The sequence below is a fragment of the Urocitellus parryii genome, chromosome 15 (assembly GCF_045843805.1).
Source record: "Urocitellus parryii isolate mUroPar1 chromosome 15, mUroPar1.hap1, whole genome shotgun sequence".
Classification (NCBI taxonomy): Eukaryota; Metazoa; Chordata; class Mammalia; order Rodentia; family Sciuridae; genus Urocitellus; species Urocitellus parryii.
The window spans coordinates 15,655,714-15,680,579 of NC_135545.1; the positions used below are offsets into that span (position 1 = coordinate 15,655,714).

At 37.2% G+C, this 24,866-nt stretch overlaps 1 protein-coding gene across 2 annotated transcripts; it reads left to right on the top strand.

The window, feature by feature from the left end:
* The first annotated feature begins 808 nt into the window (after positions 1-808).
* LOC144248957 (uncharacterized) lies at positions 809-23,025 on the top strand. Of its 2 annotated transcripts, XM_077793049.1 has the most exons (6): positions 809-940; positions 1,673-1,848; positions 8,547-8,673; positions 9,001-9,096; positions 10,650-10,700; positions 20,967-23,025. In XM_077793049.1, exons 2-6 carry the CDS (start codon positions 1,723-1,725, stop codon positions 22,322-22,324), a joined length of 1,758 nt encoding a protein of 585 aa, XP_077649175.1. In that variant the 5' UTR covers positions 809-940; positions 1,673-1,722; the 3' UTR covers positions 22,325-23,025. The 2 variants fall into 2 exon arrangements, with proteins under 2 accessions (XP_077649175.1, XP_026235051.2); XM_026379266.2 differs by lacking the exons at positions 809-940; positions 1,673-1,848; positions 8,547-8,673; positions 9,001-9,096 and adding an exon at positions 15,193-15,238 and having other exon boundaries at positions 10,666-10,700.
* The last annotated feature ends 1,841 nt before the right edge of the window (positions 23,026-24,866 follow it).

Sequence of the window (24,866 nt, forward strand, 5' to 3'; positions counted from 1 at the left end):
GTTCACACGCAAAAGCACAATCAGATGACTTGAGGGGGAGACAATAAATAAGAACTTTAAATACTAAGTGTTCTAAGAGAGTACAAAGATTAAGGAGCTGTGGAGTGTGAGGGAGAGGCGTCATTAGAAACAGCTTCTTTGGAGGTGTGACATTGGTATCTGTATATATGCAGCAAGAGAAACTTCAAGAAACCTGGTAGAAGAGCCTTTTTAGGGAGAGAAGCCATTCACACCCACTATCACCAAATCACAAAAACAGGAACCACCTGCCCAGGGTGACACTCTGCCCTATCCACGTCCCTCCCAGTCTTCACGGTAACCCTCCCGGGACAAGAGGCCCTGGGGCGGGGAAGCAGGACTGGGCAGAAGCGTCGTACACCTGCGCCCTTTGCCTCCCTGCACCCGGTTTCTTCGAATATTCCCGCGCATCCTACGAACTCGGCACTCACCCTGTGCGGTCCGGGCGCAAACTTCTTCCCCTGCGGCGAGCGCGCTCTCTAGGTTCCCCACCCAGGGGCCAAGGGAGGTGTGTCGAGCGCTTGTGTCTGCGCACTTCAAACCCAGACCGTCTAATGTGACCCTCCGCCCAGTCCCCGTGCCCGGCCTAGTAAGAGACCAGAGAAATCAAGACTTTCGGACACCGCTCTGGAAAGCCACGGAGCGGCAGGAGTGGGAGAACCCAGCCCCGAGTGGCTCCCGCGGAGCCGGACTCAGCAAGGCTGCGGCCTTTTCTGCCCCCGGACTACGTTTCCCAGCGGCCCCCGCGGGAACTGGGCCGGCGGCCTCTTTGTGTCCTCCGGGGCTGAGGGAGTTGAGGTGCTTCTTTCCTGGCTCGCTAGGCAAGGTCCGTCCAGCTGAGCGAGGCGGGCGAGGCCCGAGTGGCGGAGACTCCCCGAGCCTTGGGGCGGGAAAGGGATCTTCCTGCAGTTTAGTTCTGCAGGTGAGGGTGTGGGCCGAGAAATGGCCTGTGGGTCTCCCGGACTCCCGTTCCCAGGTCCCGAGTGACTCTACGTGTGAGACTGTGGTCGGTACCGAACCCTGTGAGTGTGTCACCCGATGTGCGTGACCACGTCGTGTCTGTGTGACTGTGGGTGCGAGTGAATCGGTGGTTGGTACCGAGAGGGTGAGATTGAAAGGGGCGGGAGTGGGTAGGTGTTCTCCACCCTCCGTGGTGCCAGTCCCCGTGGCCTCTTTGTGACTAGAGTGTGTGACACCCCCCGCCCCTGATACCCTAACTGTTGGAGGCTTGAGGTGTGTGTGCGGGGCGGGGGGGGGGGGTGCCTGTTTGAGACTGTTTATGCCCCTGGCCTTTAACTGGAGTGTGTGAAGCCGTCGTTAACACTGTAATAGTTTTAAGATTTGGGGTATAGGAGGGACTGAGCGAGATTGTGTGCCACTCAGTGTCTTTTAGCCAAGTACTGTCAGTGTGCCACTAAATTTCGGAATGACTGATCTATTGAAAAGGAGGACTGTGGAGTCAGTCAAACCTTTAGCTGATCTTGATGCTCTTATTTGTTCTTGTCTTTTATGTAAATGATTACACTCCTCAGAGTCTTTGTTAAATCTGAAAGTCATCTGCTAAATGGTAAATTGGGATGTGATTTAGGAATGGATTAAACTGTATGCAAATAAATTCCTAGCTCTTCCTTATGCTTTCTTTATTTGAGGGAAGATTGCAACCAGAAGGAAGAGAAGCCTAAAAGTCTAGACTGGTAATTCTGGATGCTGCAAGGAAAGTTTCTCATGTTTCCTTTCCCATGTCAGTCAACTGAGTTCACTGCCATTTCTCAAGTGAAGAGCCAGGAGGAAGAAAGAATGGCTGTTGAACTTCTTAATGCCATGTACCAGGTGAGTTAGAATTTTCTCTTTCCTGAAGTACCCTCTTGCTTTTCAAAACAAACAAACATTAACTTTCCTTCTGCTGAAACTAGCCAATCATTTCACTTCTCAAAATTCTCTAATAGGGGCTAGGGATATAACTCAGTTGGTAGAGTGTTTCTCTCATACATAAGGCCCTGGGTTCAATCCCCAGCACCAGGGAGAGGGAGGAAACTCTCCAAACTCTTGCCATCTCATTCAGAATAAAAGAATGGCCTGCAGAGCCCTACTGAATATCCCCCTTGACTTTATCTAATTTCACCCATTCAGTCAGTTCTTACTTCCGTGTAATGAGTTAAATACTTTTTTTTTTTTTTTTTTTTTGTGGTGCTGGGGATTGAACCCAGGGCCTTATGCATGTGAGGCAAGCACTCTACCAATCTATATTCCCAGCCCTCCAGATACATTCTTAATGCATGGCTTTGCACTTGCTATTCCCTCTTCCTGGCATCCTGTTCCCTCAGATAACAGATGCAAGCCAGCTTCTTCATTCTTCTCCTTTCCCAAACATCATTCAAGCATTCAATGGACTTTTATTAAGAACTTATTAACTTTGGATACCACAGGGCTTAGTGCTGGTCCTCCTCCTCTATCTAAACTCATTCTTAGATGATCTCATCCTGTCTCATATCTTGACATACCATCTATTATGCTAACAACCATCAAATTGTATACAGTTTAGACCTCTCTCCTGAACTTGACTTTTATATCTGACTGCCTACTCAACATCTTCATTTGGTTTCATAATATCTCAAATGCAAACATTTCTCAAATTGAGTGAAATGAGCCTATAGAAGTTTGGGAGCATGAGTGACATTTGATTCTCATTTTAGTAGGATCACTCTGGTTGCTGTTGAAAATAAACTGAATGGAACAAGGATAGAAAAAGGGAAATCAACTAAGAAACTCTTATATTACACCCCTATCACAAGCTAAACTCTTCTATTGGGTTGTTCTGTTTGTTCTACCTTTAAAACATATCTAGAATCAGACTACTTTTTACTACCAGCATTTCCATTCTGTTCAGAATCATTTCTCACTTGGATTAATGCTATATTTCTCCTAACTTAAATTTCTACTTCCATTCTTATTCTCTTTTAGTCTATTCTTAGTGGAGCAGCCATAGTAATCCTATGAACATATATTTCATGATATTCTTCACTGGGATGGGGTGTGAATGGAAGTAATAAAGAACATAGACAACTTTTTCAAATTATTGTAAGGGTAGGAGAAAAATGGATGATAACTTAAGGAAAAAGTGTGGTTAACTAGGTTTCAGAATAGTGGGTGCTATACTTTGGATCTTGAATGTCCCCCAAAGGCCCACTTGCTAAAGTCTTGATCCCTAGCCTGTAGCACTAGATGGAGGTGGTAGAAGACCTTAGTCATTAGTGGTATGCCCTAGAAAGGGATTTTGAGACCCTCACCCCTTCCTCCCTCCCTCCTTCCCCCCTCTCTCTCCCATCAGGTGAGCACCTCCTCTGCTTTACACTTCCACTATGATATAATGCACAATCACAGTTTCCAGCACAGTAGGGCCAAGTGACCACGGACTGAAACCTCTGAAACCAGGAGCTGTTATCATAATTTGTTAGGGGTTAAATGTTTTAAGTTTAGAATTTAAACTCCTTATGAGTTTATTATTGCTGGTATTTTGTTTCAGTAGCAGAAAGCTGACTCACACAATGCATATGTTTTGTAGCCTGATGTTAACAATTCAATAGAAAGGGACATTTTGAAGATAAAGGGAGAGGAGGGAATTGCTGGAAAAATGTGCTTGAGTAGGTAAGAGGAGCTGAGAGGTTAGCCTTTTCTAGGAAAATGAGCTTTCATTTATATTAATAGGGGCAAGTTAGAGTATGTAGGTATGGTCAATGTATCGGCGTTAAGGGAGTTTGTGGAATTTCTCTTCAAATGGCTTTTGTTTTTAATAGTGTCTGTTTTTTTTTTAAATAGACTAAAAGAGGACAAGAATGGAAGTAGAATTAAGTTAGGAGAAAAAACAAACAGAACACCAAATCATCATATGAGAGTCAGGATGGAGGAGAAGGAGGAATTGAAGATTTGAGGAAAAGTATCAAGTGGTCATTTAAAGGAGTGGGGAAACAAACATGCTAGGAAATGTATCATGTAAGAGAGCATTTTGGCTCACTTGAGATTAGTGATCATGGATTTAAAGTGAAACTAGTTAGCATAGTTGGGGTAATTTTCTTCAGTGAAGTTCAACTCTGCTGGGTGTAGGCACAGAGTAAGTGGACAGATGGCTGTGGTTAACCAAATCAGTACAATCAAAAGAAGGGCAGGGAAGTTGAGGTTATATATAAGGGATGGTTATCACAAATTCTTGTGTTACAAAGTGAAGTTGTGTGGGATGAGGAATAGTGAAAATGTAGTAAGATCATTGAATTATAAGTTCTAGTGGGTTCAGAGTTACCCTGACTGGGTATTAGAGGGCAACACTTGAAATATAGGAGATATAAATCAGAGTAGGACAATGGAAATTATGGAGGCATTGGTGCTTACTGATAAGTTCATGAAAGTAAATGACTATGGAAGTACGGAGGACAAGATTATTGTAGCAGGGGAGGACTAACAGACCAAGTTGTTGGGAGTTACTTATATGGATATTGAAATGGCCAAATATTATGAGAAGAATAGAGTAACAATGAACCAGGTGCTGAAGTGTTCAAGGAATGACAGAGATACCTACTAGGAATTGTTAGACAATTAAAATAACAGAAGGATGGTGAATGACATGGTCTGATTTCATGAGGTTTAAAACTAACTGTCTTTTAAAAAGGAGGAAGGGAGAAATGGAGAGGTCACCTGCATCACTTCCAAATACCATGGCACAAGAAATGTGGGAAATAAGAGTCATCAGATGACAGGGCATCAGAGAATTAGTCTACTTAGCTGGAAGCCATGTTTTTCTAAGGGAAAAAAGTGAAGGGAACTATTTTTTGCTTCACACTGATTTGATTGATAATTATGAATGAATTTTGAGGTATATTTGTCCTTCAGAATTTCTGGAATATTTGTTCCAGGACCCCTGCAAATACAAAAACCCAAGAATGCTCAAGTCTCTGTCATAAATTAGTATAGTATTTCCATATAATCTTCCATATACTTTTTTTTGGGGGGGTGGTACTGGGGATTGAACTCAGGGGCACTTGACTACTGAGACACATCCCCAGTCCTATTTTGCATTTTATTTAGAGACAGAGTCTTAGTGAGTTGCTTAGCACCTTGTTTTTGCTGAGGCTGGCTTTGAACTCGTGATCCTCCTGCCTCAATCTCCCAGGCTGCTGGGATTACAGGCGAGCACCACCGTGCCCAGCCCTCCCATATACTTTAAATCATTTATAATATTTAATACATGCCAAATGCTTTGTACATAGTGGTTATACTGCATTATTTAGGGAATAATGACAAGAAAAAATATCTGTATGATTCAATACAGACAATATTTTCTCCAAAAATATTTTTATCTCAACGCAGATGCAGAAACACACAAATATGAGGGATAACTATATTATTATAATTTGTTAGGGATTAAATGTTTTAAGTTTAGGATTTAAACTCCTTATATTGACTTGGTTTTTATTTTTGTTGACTGTGTAGATTAATTTAAATCAAAGAATCAGTGAAAAATGTCATATATAAATATGTATACATTTACTATATATGTTTTTATAAGCTAAGGAAAGCATTTTGGTAAGAGTATATACTATACCAGCCAAACCGTTAGCCATTGCAGAGAGGGAACTATTCACATTGTACTTCATATAATTGAGGAAAAAAATGTTACTCAGTTGAAAAACTCTGGGAAACTTTTGTTTCTATGGGAACAGTTCCTTTAATGGAGACAAAACTATCAAATGTAAGAAAAAGTCATTTCTTTTTATTGCCCTTGACATAGTCACATCTTTTACTTTTGTAAAAAAAAATTAATAAAAGTCCACACATTATATTAGTTTTAACAGCAAGTGGTCACATTAAAGAATCACATATTTCTTTTTTCTTTTTTTAAATTTTAGTTTCTTTTCTTTATTTTTTAATTTTTTTATTGTTGGTTGTTCAAAACATTACATAGTTCTTGATATATCATATTTCACATTTTGATTCAAGTGGGTTATGAACTCCCATTTTACCCCGTATACAGCTTGCAGAATCACATCAGTTACACTTCCATTGATTTACATATTGATATACTCATGTCTGTTGTATTCTGCTGCCTTTCCTATCCTCTACTATCCCCCCTCCCCTCCCCTCCCCTCCCCTCTTCTCTCTCTACCCCCACTACTGTAATTCATTCCTCCCCCTTGTATTATTTTTCCCTTTCCCCTCACTTCCTCTTGTATGTAATTTTGTATAACCCTGAGGGTCTCCTTCAATTTCCATGCAATTTCCCTTCTCTCTCCCTTTCCCTCCCACCTCTCATCCTTGTTTAATGTTGGTCTTCTTCTCGTGCTCTTCTTCCCTAGTCTGTTCTTAGTTACTCTCCTTATATCAAAGAAGACATTTGGCATTTGTTTTTTAGGGCTTGGCTAGCTTCACTTAGCATAATCTGCTCTAATGCCATCCATTTCCCACCAAATTCTATGATTTTGTCATTTTTTAATGCAGAGTAATACTCCATTGTGTATAAATGCCACATTTTTTTTTTATCCATTCGTCTATTGAAGGTTGGTTCCATAGTCTTGCTATTGTGAATTGTGCTGCTATGAACATCGATGTAGCAGTGTCCCTGTAGCATGCTCTTTTTAGGTCTTTAGGGAATAGACCGAGAAGGGGAATAGCTGGGTCAAATAGTGGTTCCATTCCCAGCTTTCCAAGAAATCTCCATACTGCTTTCCAAATTGGCTGCACCAATTTGCAGTCCCACCAACAATGTACAAGTGTACCCTTTTCCCCACATTCTCGCCAGCACTTATTGTTGTTTGACTTCATAATGGCTGCCAATCTTACTGGAGTGAGATGGTATGTGAGGGTGGTTTTGATTTGCATTTCTCTGACTGCTAGAGATGGTGATCATTTTTTCATGTACTTGTTGATTGATTGTATGTCCTCCTCTGAGAAGTGTCTATTCAAGTCCTTGGCCCATTTGTTGATTGGGTTATTTGTTATCTTATTGTCTAATTTTCTGAGTTCTTTATATATTCTGGATATTAGGGCTCTATCTGAAGTGTGAGGAGTAAACATTTGTTCCCATGATGTAGGCTCCCTATTTACCTCTCTTATTGTTTCTTTTGCTGAGAAAAAACTTTTTAGTTTGAGTAAGTCCCATTTGTTGATTCTAGATGTTAACTCTTGTGCTATGGGTGTCAACAGCAAGTGGTCACATTAAAGAATCACATATTTCTTTTTTCTTTTTTTAAATTTTAATTTCTTTTCTTTATTTTTTAATTTTTAAAATATCTTTATTTTGTTTATTTTATGTGGTGCTGAGGATCGAACCCATGGCCTCATACATGCTAGGCGAGTGCTCTCCACTGAGCCACAACCCCAGCCCAAAACACATATTTCTTTACACAAAAACTTAAAAATCTGGATTGAAGTATTTGAATTTTAATGGAATTGATGATTTGCTATGCTTGGTTTTTAGAAATATGCCAAGTACTTCCTGATGTCACTTTTTAAACCCCTATAGTTCTTGAAATTTTCAAACAATTCATTCATTAATTCAGGTTATTCTGTATCTGAATGCCTCATGTGGATCACATGCTGTCCTTTGAGGATATACCAGTGACCAAAGCAAAAGCACTCTGCCCTCATGGAGGTTGAATTTTCGTGGGGGAAAGAGGACAGACAATAATAACAAAATAAGTACTTTGAAGGAAAACAAAGCAGGGTTATGAGAAGAGGGATCTGGATTAGGAGCATGGCTGTGTGTGTGTGTGTGTGTGAGAGAGAGAGAGAGAGAGAGAGAGAGAGAGAGATATGGGGCATTGAACTATATCCCTGGCCCTTATTTTATTTTATTTTGACACAAGATTGTCGCATCTCACGAATAAACCAGTCAGGATTACTCCAAGTGAATCTAGGGAATAAATAAAGACACAGACACAGAAAGTTCCTTTCCTTTGAGTTAGTGACCACTCCTCAGCTGCAGCTCCCACAAGGGGGACAAGGCAGGCAAGAAAGAGAGCGAGGAGGAGCATGAGCTGAACCCTTTTATTGGGAAGAAGCCATTCAAATGAGGCAAGGGGTAGGATTACAAAGGAATGGGTGAGTGTAGCTCAACCCCTGGTGGGTGTCGCTTACACCTGGAGCCACGCCTCACTATCTGAGCAGGGTAACACCCAAGTTACTGCTACCTGGCACTGCTGTTCCAGACTGAAGGCAATAATTGGTCAAAACCCGGTGCTTCAGGACTTAAGGGCATTTGCATCTAGGGCAGCTCCCAACACAAGATCTTGCTGAGTTGCTGAGGTTGGCCTCAAACTTGCAAATCCTTCTCCCTCAGCCTCTTAATAGCTGGGATTACAGGTGTGCACCATCATGCCTGACCAGCATTGCTCTTTCATACAGAATAATCTGAGGCCCTCAGGGGGAACACGGCAGACATATTTAAGAATGTAGTATAAGGGAGAACCCTGTATGCTTGGGTCAGAGTAAATGATGTGAGCATGATAAGGGAGGAAGTTAATTCATTTATTTTCTTTCAGGATTTGGTGACCTTCAGAGATGTGGCTGTAGACTTCTCTCAAGAAGAGTGGAATTGTCTGGATTCCTCTCAGAGGCATTTATACAGTAATGTGATGTTGGAAAACTATAAGATCTTGGTGTCATTGGGTAAGGATATATTCCCCTTACAGAACTGTACTTGTACTCATAAGGGGCTCTTTGCTACCACCTTTGTAAACTTATGGATAGCTGCTATCCAAAAGTGTCTGCTGGCTGTGCCAAACAAATGGTTTAATGTTTGTGACATTGGCAATGGATAGGTCTACTGTTGACCTATGTCTGAAGCTTTATCTTCCCTGTCCTTCTGATACATGTCCTTTACACATTTTTCTTTGACTTCCTGTAAGCTCCATCTTCCCTGACTGTCCAAGGATCCAGTCTGAGTTTTGGGCTATCCATAGCATGACCAAGTACTGTTTCTTTCCATATGTGCAGGTCTTTGCTTTTCTAAGCCAAGTGTGATATTATTGTTGGAACAAGGAAAAGAGCCATGGATGGTGAAGAGAGAGTTCACAAGTGGCTTGTGTTCAGGTGAGTGAAGAGGAATAGGCAGGAAAAAACCTTTGCAGGTGGGATGGGGATGTGGCTCATTGGCAGAGCATTTGTCTAGCATGTACAAGGTCCTGGCTTCCATCCCCAGCACTGAAAAACAAACAAAACCTTTGCAAATGACAGCTCAGCTTGATTCAAAGAAATCACCTCTTCATTATTATTTGTGGGCATGCTCTCACATGTTCTAGGGCTTAATAGAAACTTGGGGCCTTCTAGGATGTTCTCCCCCCCTGTGTTATTGTTAACTCTCCTTTCACACTTTGCCCTCTACTTTCTTATAACTTGTTTAATATTGTCTGAGTCCTCTTTCGTTTCTGTTTCATAATCTTATCCTAGTCTTTTTTTTTTTTTTTCTTTTTCTTTTTTCTTTTTTTCTTCTGGAACTAGGGATTGTGTCCAGGGCTTCACAATGCTAGCTAGGCAAGTGCTCTACCATGAGCTCTGTCCCCAGCCCTCCTCTTCCAGTCTCTAAAAAAATCTTTCTCAAGCTAGACACAAAGTGTAATCTCAGTGACTCAGGAAGCTGAGGCAAGAGGACTGCCAGCTCAAGGCTAGCCTGAGCAATTTAATATGACCCTGTCTCAAAATTTAAAAAAAGTAAAAGGGGGACTGGGGTTGTAGCTTAGTGGTAGAGCGCTTGCCTAGCATGTGTGAGGCACTGGGTTCAATCCTCAGCACCACATAAAAATAAATAAATAAATAAAAAGGTATTGTATCCATCTACAACTAAAAAATACTTAAAAGGGAGCGGGGGCTGGTGGAGTGCCCCTAGGTTTAATCCCCAGTACAAAACAAAATGAAACAACTTTTCCCAATTTTGAGCCATAAAGATACCCCTAAATGAAGTACCAGGTTCAAATCCTGCCTGAAACTTACATGCCAGTGAAATTTTAGGAATGTTGCTTAACCTGTGCTTTTTAAAAAATATATTTTTAGTTGTAGATGGACACAATACCTTTATTTTATTTATTTATTTGTTTGTGGTGCTGAGGATCAAACCCAGAGCCTCACAGGTGGTAGGCAAATGCTCTACTACTGAGCTACAATTTACCTAGCCCTTTATTTAACCTGTGCATTTTTGTTTTATCATCTCCAAAATTGGATAGTACTTTTTAAAAAATGTTTTTAAATTTTTGACAGACCTTTATTTTATTCATTTATTTGTATGTGGTGCTGAGAATCGAACCCAGTGCTTCACACATGTGAGGCAACTGTTCTACGACTGAGCCACAACCCCAGCCCCGCTGGATAGTACTTTTAAAGTGCTTTGAACAGTGGGACTAGGGTTGTGGTTCAATCCTCAGCACCACATATAAACAAACAAATAAAATAAAGGTATTGTGTCCATCTACAAATAAAGCATGTGTGTGTGTGTGTGCGCGTGTGTGCACGCTTTGAACAATTCCATCTTATAGTATGAACTCAATAACTATTAGCTGCTATTAATAATAGTAGTTTCCAAACTAATTTTTTTTCTGAATGATCACTTCATTTACCTTTAATCAACATTTTTGAATTTTCATTTTAAACAGGGTTTGAATCCTTTTCCCCAGCTCACTCGCCAAGATGCTCAGGTGTTACATGTATGTATAAATAATCAAACAATTAACAGGCTAGTAGTGGAAATATGATATAGCTATAGAACAACATATGAAGAGAAAGCTGATAGCTTTCTCAGAGAAGCTCAGAGAAAAGGTGAGAGGCAGAGGAGTATAGGTAACTGTAAAGATGTTGTTCTTTAATGAAAACAGAGGTTAGCAGCTAGAAAGCATTTAAGGGAGAAGAGACTAAGAATTTAGTATTGCAATGTAGGAAGGAGTGTCAGATAGACATAGGAAATAGGTCAAATGAAAAACTAAAGTTCATTGTAAACATTCTGTCAACCCCATTCCCCAGGTCACTTCTCAGTTGCCTCTACCCAATCCTTTATGTCCTTGATCAATTTTCTAAGAAAAAAACCTTTAATATGTAACTATAGTATCAAAGGATATGATTAAATTTCATTGATTAATATTATTAGATGAATCACACAAATATACATTATCATATGTATGTAGTTTAATAGAACAAAAATCTATTTACTACCACTATGTTTTCTTTTGTGGTACAGGGAATTGAACTCAGGGCCTTGCACATACTACACAAGTATTCTACTACTGAGCTGCAATCCCATCCCTTTTTTATATTTTTATTTTGAGACAGGGTCTTGATAAGTTGCCCATGTTGGCTTCAAATTAGCAATCCTCCTGCCTCAGGCCTTCTGAGTAGCTGGGATGACAGGCATGCACCACTGTGCTCAGCTCCACCTAACTGCTTCTTAGCTTGAGAGAAAATGGTCAATGCCATTGCAAGCCCTTGAGGGCCTCTTTGTAATGATACATGACTCCTCTACCATGGCCCATCCCACCCTCACTGGGTGTCCATTATCTTATGATTTTGCTTATCATGTCCTGGCTTCTCTTTATAGTTGTGAGATCCTAAAACAAAATGTACACGTGTGTGTGTGCGCACGCGCATATATACACATATATATTTACACACTCATGTTTTCTTCCATAAAAAGTTGGGAATAGGGCTGGGGTTGTGGCTCAGTGGTACAGTGCTTGCCTCACATGTGTGAGGCACTGGGTTCAATTCTCAGTACTGCATATAAATAAATGGATAAAATAAAGGTCTATCAACAATTAAAAAAAGGTTAAAAAAAAGTTAAGAATATACCAGTGAAACTTCACATCACATACCATTGCAAGAATGGGAACCTAATTAGAATAAGTTATACTCCATGTATGTGTAATATGTCAAAGTACTCTACTGTCATATAGATCTAAAAATAGATAAATAAAATCTCCATAATGAGAGTCAGAAAAAAAAAGTTGAGAATATAGCTGGGTGCAGTGGCACACAGCAACTCGGGAGGTGAGGCAGGAGGATCGCAAGTTTAAGGCCAGCTTCCACAACTTAGTGAGCCCCTGTCTCAAAAAATAAAAAGAATTGGGGATAAAAAGGTTGAAAATATACGGGGAGAGAGAGAGAGAGAGAGAGAGATAAATAGTATATTTATGCATAGTATATTTTCATATATATATTGAGTATATATTTTCTCAACTTTATGTATATATTTATATTTATATATCCTGTAGGTATATGTGTGTGTGTGTGTATATATTCATTCTTTTTATAGATAAAAACATTCTATGCATGTGATTCAGTGACCTTTTTTCTTTCATAATTGAAATTATGTCCCTGAGATTTAATCCATGTTGACTTTTATAGCTGTGGTCCATTGATTTATTTTTTAAAAAATTTTTAGGGCTGGGGTTGTGGCTTAGCGGTAGAGCACTCGCCTCTCATGTGCGAGACCCTGGGTTCAATCCTCAGCACCACATAAAAATAAATAAGTGAAATAAAGGTATTGTGTCCAACTACAACTAAAAAATAAATTTAAAAACAATTTTTTAAATGCCCTCCATTGTGGATTTTATCCACTGATGGTCACTTTAGTTGTTTACACTTTATGTTATTATAAATGTTACTTCTGTGAGCATTATACGTGACTGCTGGTGTACACATGCTGGAATTCATGTAGACAGTGTAGCCATGAATTTATTAGACAATGCTTGTATTAATTTACATTTCAAAAAGTGGTTTGTGAGAGCACCCATTATTCAACATTCATAATTTGTGAGTTCAAGATTTTTTGCCAACCTGTTAGGTAAATAATATCCCTATACTTACAATTTGATTACTAAAGATATTGACCATTTTTTCCCATTTATAATAGCCATTAGGATTTCTTCTTTTGTGAAGTGCCTACTCTAGTCATTTGCTTATTTTAAGGAAAGTGTTTGTTTGTGTGTATGTGTGCAGTGCATGTATGACAATACATATATATTTTTCTTGTATATTTGTAGTCCATATTTTTTATAATATTTTAAGAAATTATTCTTAGGTATGTTGTGAGGATTATTTGAAGTAAGAATTTAATTTCTGTGCCTTATAAAAAACCAATGTCCTAGATGTTTATTGAATAAATAATCTCTTTTTGCCTGTGGTTCTGAATGTTACCTTGTAATATATCAAATTTTACTATATTTGAGCTTCATCCTATTCCATTTTAAGTAGTACATTATTTTATTTTATTTTTAAAATTTTAAAAAATTTATTTATCTATTTTAATTTGTTATATATGACAGCAGAATGCATTTCAATTCATAGTACACATATAGAGCACAATTTTTCATGTATCTGGTTGTACACAAAGTAGAATCACATCATTCGTGTCTCCATTCATGTACATAGGGTAATGATGTCCATCTCATTCCACTATCTTTTCTACCCATCTGTTCCCTCCTTTCCCTTCCTTCTCCTTTTCCCTATCCAAAGTTCCTCCATTCCTCCCATGCTCCACCCCCACCCCCCAATCTCCACTGTGGATCAGCACCACATATCAGAGAAAACATTTAACATTTGGTTTTTTGGGATTGGCTTACTTTACTTAGCATAATGTTATCCAACTCCATCCATTACTTGCAAGTACCATGATTTTATTCTCTTTTAATGCTGAGTAATAGTCCATCGTGTATATATAGTACCACATTTTAAAAAATATTTCTTTCTAGTTGTAGGTGGACACTATACCTCTATTATATTTTAATGTGGTGCTGAGGATCAAACCTAGTGCCTCATGTGTGTTACTCAAGCACTCTACCACTGAGCCATAACCCCAGCCCTAACTCTAACTTTTTTTGTTTGTTTTGGAAACGGAATCCAGAGGCACTTTACTGCTAAGTCATATCCCTAGTCCTTCTTATTCTTTTATTTTGAGACAGGGTCTTGCAGAGTTACTCATAGCCTCACCAAGTTGCTGATGCTGCCCTTGAACTTGTTATCCTGCTGTCTCAGCCTCCCAAGTTGCTGGGATTACAGGTGTGCAACACCATAGCTGAGCATAGTTTTTGATATATGTTCATTTGATTAATTTCATTGACTGTTCTAGTCAAATCTTATGTGTACTTAATGATTTTTTTTTAATGCAGGGGCTCTTAACTACTGAGCCAAATCCCTAGCACTTTTTATATTTTATTTTGAGCAGGGTCTCCTAAATTGCTTAAGAGTCTTGCTAAGTTGCTGAGGCTGGCTTTGAACTTGCAATTCTCCTGCCCCTGAGTCCTGAGCCACTCAGATTTCAGGCATGCACCACTGAACCTGGCTTTCTTTTAATGTTATAATTTATTTTCTCTTATGAAGTTATACATTAGAACATTGTTTTGTTGTGTTGTATAGATTTATATTTGTCATTTTCTTTTTTCATCCCAGAACTTTTTGCCAAAGCAAATTCTTTGTAAATATTTTAGAGGCATATTATTCATATAAATTATTTTGCTATTGTTGTTATTGCTTTGTTCATTTGTTTTGTATGTTGATTTTTCTGTCTCACATACAAGAACAGATTGACAGATATTTATATAATCTCTTTAGAAATATCTTTCCAGGGGCTGGGGATGTGACTCAGGGGTAGAGTCTTACCTAGCATGTGTGAGGCACTGGGTTCAATTCTCAGCACCATATAAAAATGAATAAATAAAATAAAGACATTGTGTCCATCTACAACTAAAAAATTTTTTTAAGGTCTTTCCACACATTTCTGACTTTTGTTATTGATATTAAGAAGTCAACTCTCAATAATGTCTTATTCCTTTCTACTTTTAAGAACTTTCTTCTCTTGTCCTTGTTATTCTATTTTCAGTATTGTATCTAGATACAAATTTGTTTTGTTTTATTTATGCTGGGGATAAAATCCCATACTTCATACTTGATAAACTACGAGGTCTACCCCAGAGGTGTACTCCCTAGTCCTCTTGATATTTAACTGTATTTGGGATTTAGTATGTTCATTCATGTAGCATATGTCCGAATTTCTTCCCCTTTTAAGTCTGAATTAAGTTTCATTTTATGTGTATACCGCATTGTTTATTCATTCATTGTTGAATACTTTGGTTGCTTCCACCTTTTGGCTAGTGTGTAAAACACAGTTATGAATGAGTGTACAAATATCTCTTTGGTTCTCTGTTTTAGGTACTTTGGGATACCTGCCCAGAAGTAGAACTGTTAGATTCCCATGGTATTCTATTTCTATTTTTTTAAGAAGCCATCATACTGTATCCCATAGTGGCTGCACCATTTTACATTCTTACCTGCAATGCACAGGTGTTCCATTTTTCTCCACATCCTCACTAACTTTCTGCTTTTGTTTTATTTTGTTTTAATAGTGTCCATCCTAAATGTGGTTTTGGTTTGCATTTACCTAATGATTAATGATGTTGAATATATTTTCAAGTGCTTGTTTGTTGTCTATTTGAATATCTTCTTTGGAGAAATGTCTGTTCAAGTACTTTGCCTATTTTTGAATTGGGTTTTTGTTGTTGAGTTGTAGGAGTTCTTTTATATACTCTGATTATTAATCTCTTATCTGATAAATGATTTATAAATATTTTCTTCAATTCTGTTACTTGCTTTTTCACTTTCAAAAGTTTTAGATTTGAGGGCTGGGGTTGTAGCTCAGTAGCGAAGCCCTTGCCTCGTATGTATGAGGCACTGGGTTTGATCCTCAGCACCACATAAAATTAAATAAAGGTATTGTGTCCATCTACAACTAAAAATATTTTTTTAAGTTTTAAGTTTTTAGTCCAATTTGTTTATTCTTTTGTTGCCTTGCTTTTAGTGTTATAACTAAGAACTTATTGTCAAATCTGATGTTATGAAGTTTTTCCCCTCCTTCTTCAAGTTTTATAGAGTAGGTCTTCTTTTTTTCATTTTGAGTTAATCTTTGTATACCTTGTAAGGTAAGAGTCCATCTTCATTATTTTTCATGTGGATACCCAACTTTCCCCAAACCCATTTGTTGAAAAGAATGTCCTTTCTCATTGAATGGTCTTGGTATTCTCGCAGAAAATAATTCAACCACATATGTGAGGGTTTACTTCTGGGGTTCCTTGTTATATTCCATTGGTTTGTATGTCTGTAGAACATTATTTTAGTTGATGTACCTTTGTAGTAAATTTTGAAATCAGAAAGTGTGAGACCTCTGACTTTCTTCAATTTTTCAACATTGTTCTATTAATAATTCCTTCAGATTTTCTATTTCTAGAAAAAGATTGTTGGAATTTTAATATGGATTACATTGAATTTGTAAATCACTTTGGGAAGTTTTGACATCTTAATATTAAATCTTCCAGTGATGGGCTGGAGATGTAGCTCAGCGGTAGTGCGCTCGCCTGGCATGCGTGCGGCCCGGGTTCGATCCTCAGCACCACATACAAACAAAGATGTTGTGTCCGCCAAGAACTAAAAAAAATAAATATTAAAAAAATTTAAAAAAAATCTTCCAGTGAACGAACAGAGGATGACTTTCCATATATTGCTATCTTAATTTCTTACAGCAATATTGTTTAATTTTTAGGATATAAGCATTTCACTTCCTTAGGTAAGTTTATTCCTTATTTCTTCATTTTCTTTTCAGATTATTTGCTGTTAGTGTCTGAAACGCACCTGTTTTTGTGTATTGATTTTGTATCCTGACACTAAGCTATGACTCCAGCTCTGTTGAATTCTTTTATGGGTTCTAGTAGTTTTTTGGTAGAATTTTACTTATTGCTTACCAACTCGGGTGCCTTTAATTTCTTGATCTTTCCTCATTGCTCTAGCTAGGACTTCAAGTACTGTGATTTAATAAAAGGGACAAAGGAGGCATTCTTGCCTTGTTCCTGATCTTGGAAGAATATTTTCAGTCTTTCTTTATTGAATGTGATCTTTGCTGTGAGGTTTTCAGACCTATACAGCTTTTATTATGTTTCAGAAGTTTTCTTGTAGTTTTTGGTTTGTTGAGAATTTTTACCATGAAAAGTTGAAAGGATACAAAAGGTTGTTGAATTTTGTCAGATTTTTTCATTCATTAATTGAAATGATCATGTGGTTTCTTTCCTTCTGTTATTATGGTGTTTTATATTGATCAGTGTTCATATGTTGAAGCTTCCTTATGTTTCAGGAATGACTTTCACTTTGTATTGTATAATTCTTTCAGTATACAGTTGAATTCCATTTGGCAGCATTTTGTTGAGGATTTTTGCATCAGTATTCTTACAAAATACCAATCTATGATTTTCTTAATAATATGTTTGGCTTTGGTATCAGGATAATGCTGACCTCATATACTGTGTTGGGATATCTTTGCTCTTCGATTTCCTGTTTGAAGAGTATTGATATAAACTCTTTTTTGAATGTTTGACAGAATTCATCAGGTAAGCCATCTGATCCTAGCCTTTTCTTTGTTGGAGAATTTCAAATGATTGACTCAGTCTCCTTATTTATAGTAGTGTTGTTCAGGTTTCCTGTTATGTTATGATTTTGTTTGGGTTTGAGCTTTCAGGTATTTGTCCATTTCATTCAAGTTACCCAGTTTGCTGGCATACAGCAATTCATAATACTTTCTTGTAATCCCATCTGTAAAAGTGATAGTAATGACACTGTTTCTGATTTTACTTAGGTCCTCTCTCTTTATTTTGTTTTCCTTAGTCAATCTAGCTAAAGGTTTATCAGTTTTGTTATCTTTTCAAAACATAGCTCTTGGTATATTTGTATATTTGATTCTTTTTCAGAGTATTTTTCTTCCTGAAACATAAGGAAGCTTCAACATATGAACACTGATCAATATAAAACACCTTAATAACAGAATGAAAGAAACCACATGATCATTTCAATTAATAAAGAAAAACATTTGACAAAATCCAACAATCTTTTGTTTTGTTTTGTTTTTCTCTCTCTATCTTTCCTGGACCTAGTTATTGAACCCAGTGCCTCTTGCATGTGAGGCAAACACTCTCACTGACCTACACCCCTCTACCTTTTAATTTTTCAAGTTTTTTTTTCTTTTAGTACAGAGGATTTAACTAAGATGTGCTTTACTACTAAAGTATCCAGTAGTAAAGTAGTAAAGTATATGTGGATGAGCCACATTCCCTAGCCCTTTTTATTTTTCATTTTGAGACAGGATCTCATTTCCTTCCACCTCAGCCTCCTGAGTTGCTGGGATTACAGATGTGCACCACCACGCCTGACTTGATTTTGCTCATTTCTTGTAAAGTTTATTTCTATCAAATTTTCCCCATTTGGTGATGGTGTTGTCAGTGCTAAAGGTATCTTCTTAATGTTAATTATCTTATTTTTAAATTTATTCTAAAATTGGAAAATACATTTGTATTAGATAAAAATGTAGACGTATAAACAATAACCTCTCCCATAGCCCTTATGTTCTATTATGTGCCCTCTTTTTTTTTCTTTTTTTCTTTTTTTATTGGTTGTTCAAAACATTACAAAGCTCTTGACATATCATATTTCATACATTAGATTCAAGTGGGTTATGAACTCCCATTTTTACCCCAAATACAGATTGCAGAATCACATTGGTTACACATCCACATTTTTACTATGTGCCCTCTTTTTAAAAATCATTTGTGGGTTTTATCCAAACCACCACATAAACAAAATTCTTTTTTTTCCAATTTTTTTTAGTTGTTGAGGACCTTTATTTTTATTTATTTGTTTACATGCAGTGCTGAGAATAGAACCCAGTGCCTCACACATGCTAGGCAAGTGCTCTATCACTGAGACACAACCCCAGCCCACAAAATTCTTTTTAATAACTACTTTCATTCTTATTATTACTATTATTTATTTTTTACATTCCTTGCCTAATATATTTTAATACCTTGTTTTTTATGTTGAAGTATATTTGATTCTTTTTCAGAATATTCATGAAACAAGTTGTTATAACCTTTACTATCATGAGGTATTATTGCAGTCCTGACTCCTTTTTGTTTACATTTGCCACTTCTCTTTTGCTGATTTCTTCTCTTTTCCTATATATCTTAATGTTGGGAGTGCTCTAGGGTTCATTCCTTGCTCTTTCCTCTTCTCTTTATCTACATTCATTTTTTCAGGTACATCTTTAAATACCATCTTATATACTGACAACTTCCAATTTTAAATCTCTAGTCCACACTTACTTCTTAACTTCCAGCATCATGTTTTCATTTGCCCACTCTAAAGGACATCTTTAAAACTGAGCTCCAGATCTTTCAGACCTTTTTGTTCAGACCTGCAATACCCATATCACTATTGATAGCTACTCTATACTTCATTGCTCAGATCATAAACTTTGAAATTATGCTTGATTCATCTCTTTCTATCACATATCGTATATTGTCTGTCAGGATATCTTCTTGGCTCTACCTATAAAATATAACTGAGGATCTTACCACCTCTCCATACCTCCACTAATATCTGTCTGGTATGAATGGCTATCATCTCTCACCAGAATGACTCGAATAGGTCTCCTTACTTCTCCCCTTGTTTCCTACCTTGCAATAATTTCATAATACAGCAACTGTCCTCAGAACACTCCATCTGACTATTCAGAGCAAAATGCCTATAAAATTTAAATAATCTGGTCACCCTTTACCTCCTAGCTTCATCTCCTACTACTCAGTCCTTTCTAGCCATACTTCTAGTGTGAAAAGGAATAGTCCTTCCCACTATTCCCTAAATTCACTAGGTATGTTTCTACTTTTACGTCTTTTTAAACTGGTTCTCTCTTCTGCACAAAATGTTTTTTTCCTAAAAATATCGGTGAATAGTTTCTTCACTTCATTCAGATCTTTGCTTGAATGTTAACTTATGAATTATTATCTTTTGGTACCATGGAGTGAACACAGGAGTGCTTTACTACTGAGCCTCATCTCCAGCCCTTTTTATTTTTTATTTTGAGCCAGTCTGACCTTGAACTTGCCATCCTCCTTCCTCAGCCTCCCAGGTTGCTGGGATTATAGGCGCACACCACCACACCTGCCTGACTTATTAATGATTCTTACCTTTGACTTCACCAGCACTCCTGATTTCCCTTACCCTGCTTTCCTCTTCCTGAAGCACTTAGTTTCTTCTAATGTACAATAAAATTTACTTACTTATTTTCAGTCTCTTCTAAGAAATAAAGTCCATGAAGGTAAAAATGTTTGTTTTATGGCATTAAAAGCATCTGGGACAATGTCTAGTACTAAATATTTAATCTAAGTATTTGTTCAATAAATGTTCTTTTTAAAAGATATTTTTTAGTTGTCAATGGATCTTTTATTTATTTATATGTGGTGCTAAGGATCGAACCTAGGGCCTCACACATGCCAGGCAAGTGCTCTACCCCTGAGCCACAGCTCCAGCCTCCAATGAATGTTCTTAAATGAAACAGCTATAAGAATGGAGACTCTATCCATGTCTGTATTCTTAACATAGGTCTAAAATTATATCCGAGTCCAACCATATCCATAATTCCTTCTTGCCCTGAAATTGACCTTACTGATTTTCTTATAATTCTAATCATTCCTCCTCAGGTTTCTAAATTTATTTATTATTTCAATTATTTCAACTTATTTCACTTTCTCTTCTTGACCACTTCAAAACTATGAAAGCTGATTTTTTTTTGGTTTCTTTGCTATAAAATTCACATGGTTAACTTTATTTCAGTACCAGGGATTGAACTCAGACGGGCTTAACTACTGAGCCACATCCCCAGCCCTTTTTTTATTTTTTATTTTGAGATAGGGTCTAAGTAAGTTGCTTAGGGCCTCACTAAGTTTCTGAGGCTGGCTCTGAACTGACAATCCTCCTGGCTCAGCCTCTCTCAAGTCACCGGGATTACAGATATGTAACCAGATAACATGGTTAACTTTATGAATGTAATTTAAGAAATGATCTTTCTGGCACAGAATAGAAGAGACATTTTTTTCTTATTATTTTTTCAGGCTGGGAATCTATGTATGAGACTAAAGAATTAATGCCAAAGCAGGAACTTTATGAAGAACAATCATCCCAGAATATAATGGAAAAACTTACAAGCTTTGGGTTAGAGTACTCCAGTTTGAGAGAAGACTGTAAATGTGAAGGCCCTCTTGAAAGGCAACCAGGAAATCAGAAGGCATGTTTCAAGAAAGAGAAAATCCCTTATGAAGAAGCCTTTATTGATGAGAGAAAAGAAGAATATAACAAATCTTGGGGAAGTTTCCATCAGAACACCCTGCTTCATACACAACAGATAATCCCCAAAGAAGAGAAAGTATATAAACATGAAACATATAAGAAAATCTTAAAAAACAGTTTAGTGGGTACTAAACCCAAGAGTGTCTATGCAGAGAAGAAACTTTTGAAATGTAATGATTGTGAAAAAGTCTTTAGCCAAAGCTCATCCCTTACTCTTCATCAAAGAATTCATACTGGAGAGAAACCCTATAAATGTGTGGAATGTGGGAAAGCCTTCAGTCAGAGATCAAACCTTGTTCAACATCACAGGATTCATACTGGAGAAAAACCCTATGAATGCAAGGAATGTAGGAAAGCCTTCAGCCAGAATGCACATCTAGTTCAACATCTGAGAGTTCATACTGGAGAAAAACCTTATGAATGTAAGGTATGTAGGAAAGCCTTCAGCCAGTTTGCCTATCTTGCTCAACACCAGAGAGTTCATACTGGAGAGAAACCTTATGAATGTATTGAATGTGGGAAAGCATTTAGCAATAGATCATCCATTGCTCAACACCAGAGAGTTCATACTGGAGAGAAACCTTATGAATGTAATGTTTGTGGGAAAGCATTTAGCCTTCGTGCATACCTTACTGTACATCAGAGAATACATACTGGAGAAAGACCTTATGAATGTAAGGAATGTGGGAAAGCCTTCAGCCAGAATTCACACCTTGCTCAACATCAGAGAATTCATACAGGAGAAAAACCTTATAAATGTCAGGAATGTAGGAAAGCATTCAGCCAGATTGCCTACCTTGCTCAACATCAAAGAGTTCATACTGGAGAGAAACCCTATGAGTGTATTAAATGTGGGAAGGCTTTCAGCAATGACTCATCCCTTACTCAACATCAGAGAGTTCATACTGGAGAAAAACCTTATGAATGTAATGTTTGTGGAAAGGCTTTTAGTTACTGTGGATCTCTTGCCCAACATCAAAGAATTCATACTGGAGAGAGACCCTATGAATGTAAAGAATGCAAGAAAACCTTCAGGCAACATGCACACCTTGCTCATCATCAGAGAATTCACATTGGGGAATCCCTCTCACCACCCAATCCAACCAATCACCAAGTCTTATAAATTCAATCTCCTAAATATTTCTGGAACTTTTACTCCTTATTTTTAATATTGTTACCTTAAATCTAAGATTCATCTCACATAGATCAGTGTTACAGCTTTCTAATGGGCCTTCTGGTATTCTTTTTTTGCCACCCTTAAATTAATTTTCCATAATGCACCCAAACTGAAGTTTTAAAATTTAAGAATTAACATATCTCTAGTTAAAACTGTTTTTTGCAGGGCTGGAGTTGTGGCTCAAGGGTAGAGTACTTGCCTAACATGTGTGATGCCCTAGGTTCGATTCTCAGCACTGCATATAAATAAATGAATAAAATAAAGGTCCATCAACATCTAAAAAAATATTTTTAAAAAACTGTTTTTTGCTAGCTATTGTTTTTAAACTAACCACCCAATCCAACCAATCAACAAGTCTTATAAATTCAATCTCCTTTAAAATTGTCATCACCTTTAAAATTGTCAATGAGGCTCTCCATTATCTGGTTCTTACATTCCACATAGCCTTATTTTATTCCAGTCTCTTCTAGGCATTAGGTACTTCCCAGGACTAAGAACTTGGATTCTGGAAAATCACTACTAATGGCATTGTGTGACTTTGAACAACTTGTTTGAATTATCTAAACATCAGGATTTTCGAATAGGGATGACAAAAGATACTATATTGTAGAAATGTATTAAATGAAATTGTGTCTGTTGTAAATTGTTGCCTATTAAGTGAGGAATTTGCATGTAAAATACTTCACATAGAATGTCAACAATAGCAGATAACCTAATATGTATTGGGTGCCTACTATGCACTAAGCACTGTTATACATACTCAACATACATTAACTCATTCACTCCTCAGACTTAAGACAATATTCATTAGTGGACAAGGTAAATAGCATCCCTGGGAAACATCAGACCAAAATTGGAAAAACAAAAATTTTAGAACATAAGACAGTCTTTATATTCTGAGTGAATAATCAATATAGACACAGGTAGTAGAACTATTATAACCAATTTTAGAAAGTTTCTAAAGAGAATGGCTTGTATAAACCAATAAAATAAAGAAAATAAGGATTCACTGGGAAGAATACAGAACTTAAATTTAGGTCAAGGAAATAATAGAAATGATCACTATTAACTTAAAAAAATTCATAGGTGCCATAAAAAAAGCATCAACCCCAACTAATTGTATGGGTGAATTCAGGTAATTTTGAAAACATAAGTTGTCTTATACAAAAAAATGTAACGTTTGTGGATTTCAAAATTGAAATCAAAATAGAAAGGTAATCAAAGGCATAAAACAGTAGGCTAATATAGATAATATATGCTTTCATTCATTCAATGACTATCAAGTGGTCTTTGCTAGACACTATTTGAGGCATGAGAAGACAACCATGAACAATAGAAAACCATGTGCTCAATGGAGTTAAATTCCAGAGGCTGAAACAATTAAATTACTACTTAAATATAAATAGTTTTTTCTTTTTTAATATTTATTTTTTAGTTGTAGTTGGACACAACACCTTTATTTCACTTGTTTATTTTTGTATGTGGTGCTGAGGATCAAACCTAGGGTCCCTCACATGCGAGATGAGTTCTCTACTGCTGAGCCACAACCCCAGCCCTAGATTTTCTTTTTTTAAAATTTTTTTTCAGTTGTAGGTGGACACAATATCTTTATTTATTTTTATGTGGTGCTGAGGATCGAACCCATGCTTGGTGGGTGTTCTACCACTGAGCTACAGCCCCAGCCCTAAAACAATAGATTTTCTTAACCCCAGAAAACTAACGAATAAAAGAAAATAAATTGAGGATATTGCCTAGGCTGAAGAGACTGAACCTAATAAAGTGAGTTGCTCTTAATGGACTCTTGCCCTTTAATTTCACAAGTTGTTCTGAAATTGGCTTATGAAATGTAAAACTTTTTTTTTTTTTGGTACTAGGGATTGAATCCAGGTAACTGTTGAGCCATATCCCCAGCCCTTTTTATTCTTTATTTTGAACACACTAATTTGTTTGGGACCTCACTAAATTGCTGAAGTTGGCTTTGAACTCGCGATCCTCCTGCCTCAGTCTCCCAAGTCACTGGGATTACAAAAGTGCACCATTGCACCTAGCTGAAGTGTAAATTCTTAAGAACAGCAAGAAAATTATTGTATCTAACATATTTGTGAAAACTTTCCATATGTTATTGATGGTTCGCACCAGCAGAGAAAGGATTTGGGGAATACTTAAAAAATTGACCCTATACATCATTACTAGTAAGGGATATGGCAAAATGAAACCACAGTGAACTATTTTAAATCACATTGGCAAAAGCATCACAGTGTCAAGTACTGGAAAGATATGGAGATTTAAGAAGATTCATACAATGCTGTTGGAAGTTTTTGTATTTAGCCCAATTTGGCATTATCTAATAAAGGTGAGGATTTAATCTTTGACCCAGCATTTCCTCTGAGGCTCCTTATGTCTCAGGGAGATACACATGAAGGCCCTCTGAAGCACTGTTTGTGAAAATGAAAAGTTGAAAGCAATTAGTCATTGTGCTGAATATACA

Excerpts from the sequence above, each read along its gene's own strand:
- LOC144248957 (XM_077793049.1), top strand. The coding sequence starts at position 1,723 with ATGCTGCAAGGAAAGTTTCTCATGTTTCCTTTCCCATGTCAGTCAACT. Across the intron at positions 9,097-10,649 it reads CACAAGTGGCTTGTGTTCAG|GGTTTGAATCCTTTTCCCCA; the intron begins GTGAGTGAAGAG and ends CATTTTAAACAG. Across the intron at positions 10,701-20,966 it reads AAGATGCTCAGGTGTTACAT|GCTGGGAATCTATGTATGAG; the intron begins GTATGTATAAAT and ends TTATTTTTTCAG.